The sequence below is a fragment of the Vicia villosa genome, unplaced genomic scaffold (assembly GCF_029867415.1).
Source record: "Vicia villosa cultivar HV-30 ecotype Madison, WI unplaced genomic scaffold, Vvil1.0 ctg.002156F_1_1, whole genome shotgun sequence".
Classification (NCBI taxonomy): Eukaryota; Viridiplantae; Streptophyta; class Magnoliopsida; order Fabales; family Fabaceae; genus Vicia; species Vicia villosa.
The window spans coordinates 269,914-272,571 of record NW_026705854.1 but is presented as its reverse complement, the minus strand read 5'-3'; the positions used below and the strand labels follow the sequence as shown (position 1 = coordinate 272,571).

Here is a 2,658-nt window from a genome sequence, read left to right as displayed (position 1 = left end):
CTCCCTCATTTCTTCTGAATATTTTTCTAATGTTTCCCTGATAATATATTGCAAAAGAAAGAACCTTACAAATATAACTACATATGCTGTTCAATTCAGTTCAGTTAAGACATTTAATAATATAATGTATATACCTGAACTGAGGAGGATTTTGAGGCCACAAATCCAATTTTCTATTTTGAATAGGTAAAGATTTAAGGAAGATCATATCATTCCAATCAAGCTTCTGTTCTTGAGATGTAACAAATGCTTGACCATACCCTTCAAGACTTCCTGCTTTCTGTGCCCATCGTTTTTTCTCTTGTAAAGGAAGTTCAAAAAATCTCTTTACTTCATTCCCCATATTATTAACAGATGACACTCCATGATTTACCATCTGCACAAAAATCAGAAGATCAGATAAAAATGAAACAAAATAAAACATTCTACTGCTAAAAATAATTACTGACACCAGAAACATCATCTCGACACTGACACGTCAACACTCATAATATAAATATCGGTGTCAGTTTTGGATATCAACATTGACATAGACACATTGCATAAACACATGTACGTAGGAAATAATTGGAAGCTAGCAGAAAATTGATTAGTTGTTAATTAGCAGTACCTGAAAAACACCCCAGTGTTTACAAGCAAGGTGAAGCTTATGAAGCTCATCTTGTTGTGTATCAGCGTTGACCAACTTAGCCTTATCAATCAAGGGTATTGTAAGAGATGGATCAGAAGAAGGAAAAGTGCAGAAATCATGATCAGCATCATCTCTTATGTATCTTTGTGGGACTTTTTGTGGATTTTGAAGTGATAATTCTTGAACACTTGGAACTGTAAGTGATGATTCTAAGCTCTTACTTTTCGGATCCATTGCTAAATTCACTTCAAGCTCGCGTTTGACAAGTTTGGTCGCACTTATTGTTTTGTCAAAAGGTGATGTGCTATTCAATGTAGTGATATTTTTATTTATTTTTATATTAAATCTATGAGAAGTGATATTTGACATCACAAACTTACACTACACCCAAAATACCGTTCACAAATACGTGAACAGTATTTTTATTATTATTTTAATATTTTGATATGTTTTTCTATTTTTTTTTAAAATTATTTTGGTTAATAAAATATTAAAATTTGGTTAATATAATTTTAAGTTTGATTAATATGTCTTTTGACATAAAATAATTAATATGTATATCATTTAGACTTTGGTTAATAGTTTGTATAAAGTTGTTTATACAGTTCATAACTTGGTCAATGAGTTTTCAAACATAAAAAAAATATTTAAATAGTAAAATAAAATTGGTGAATAGAGTATAAAAATTGGTTAATACATTTGTAATTTAGTGTCAGAACATGGTTAATACTATATATTTTATTGGTTAATGAGGTACTGAAAGTGGTTAATGAATTATAAGTAAAATAATAGGTTAATGACGTATTGTTTTATGGTTAATACAATTGTGAAATTGGTTAATGATACAATCAAATATTTGTGTTATAAAATAAATTTTAAAAATAAATATTATGTAAAAATAATATTATTTTAAAAAATACGGTGAACAGTGTATACGACGTAAATATTTGGTGTCAAAATATGGTGACAAGATAGCAATGCTCTAAATCCATGGCAAGCAACATTCGAATGGACCTATGCTTCACAACAGGAGAAAACACATCATTGAAGTCGACACCTTCTTTCTGAGTGAAACCCCTTGCAACTAACCTTGCCTTGTATCTTTTCGACGTCACTCCTTCAATTCCTTCCTTAACTTTGAAAATCCATTTACAGCTGACTAACCTTGCCCCAGCAGGTTTCTTGATCAGTTCCCAGTTATGATTATCATGAAGAGATTTTATCTCATCATCCATGGCCTTCAGCCATTCAGTCTTATTTCGACTCCTCATAACTTCCTTATAGTCTCTAGGTTCTTCGTCTAGAACCTCACTTGTAGAGATTAAGGCATAAGCTATAAGATCTGCATATCCAAGTCTCTGAGGTGGCTTGATGACTCTTCTCGACCTATCTCTCGACAATAGGTAGTCATCGTCAGTTTCCTCAACTTCAGCATCTTCTGCTTCTTCTTCGACTTCATCTGGGATATGCAATTCAGCATCAACATGCTCTACCTCAACAGGAATCTCTACCTGTTCCAGCTCTTCGTCAGATGTTTCTGTACTTCGACCAACATCATCAGTTTTCTTAAAAGCCATTTCAGCTTCATTGAAAACTACATCTCGACTGGTGATACACCTCCTGTGACCTGGCTCTAGGCACCATAGCCTATAAGCTTTGACTCCTTCAGGGTATCCCATGAACATGCATTTCAGAGCTCTAGGTTCGACCTTGTCTTGCCTAATGTGAGCATAGGCTACGCAGCCAAATACTCTCAGTTTGTCGAGATCTGGTGGATGTCCCGACCAAACTTCTTCAGGTGTCTTCATACCTAACGCTGTCGAAGGACATCTGTTTATCAGATATGTTGCTGTCGAAACAGCCTCAGCCCAGAACACCTTTGTTAACCCCGCACTAGTCAACATGCATCTGACTCTCTCCAAAATAGTTCGATTAAACCTTTCAGCCAAACCATTTTGCTGTGGAGTACCTGCAGTAGTTCTATGCCTTGCAATACCAGAGGCAGCACAAAAACTGTCGAATGCCTC

At 34.5% G+C, this 2,658-nt stretch overlaps 1 protein-coding gene across 1 annotated transcript; it reads right to left on the bottom strand.

Moving 5' to 3' along the window:
* Window positions 1-134: 134 nt before the first annotated feature.
* On the bottom strand, window positions 135-865 carry LOC131638051 (S-norcoclaurine synthase 1-like; the record flags this gene model as incomplete). Its single annotated transcript, XM_058908610.1, has 2 exons — window positions 611-865; window positions 135-376 (listed from the first exon to the last, which is right to left on the bottom strand). Coding segments are annotated over exons 1-2 (497 nt in total), but the record flags the coding sequence as incomplete, so codon positions are not given.
* Window positions 866-2,658: the final 1,793 nt, after the last annotated feature.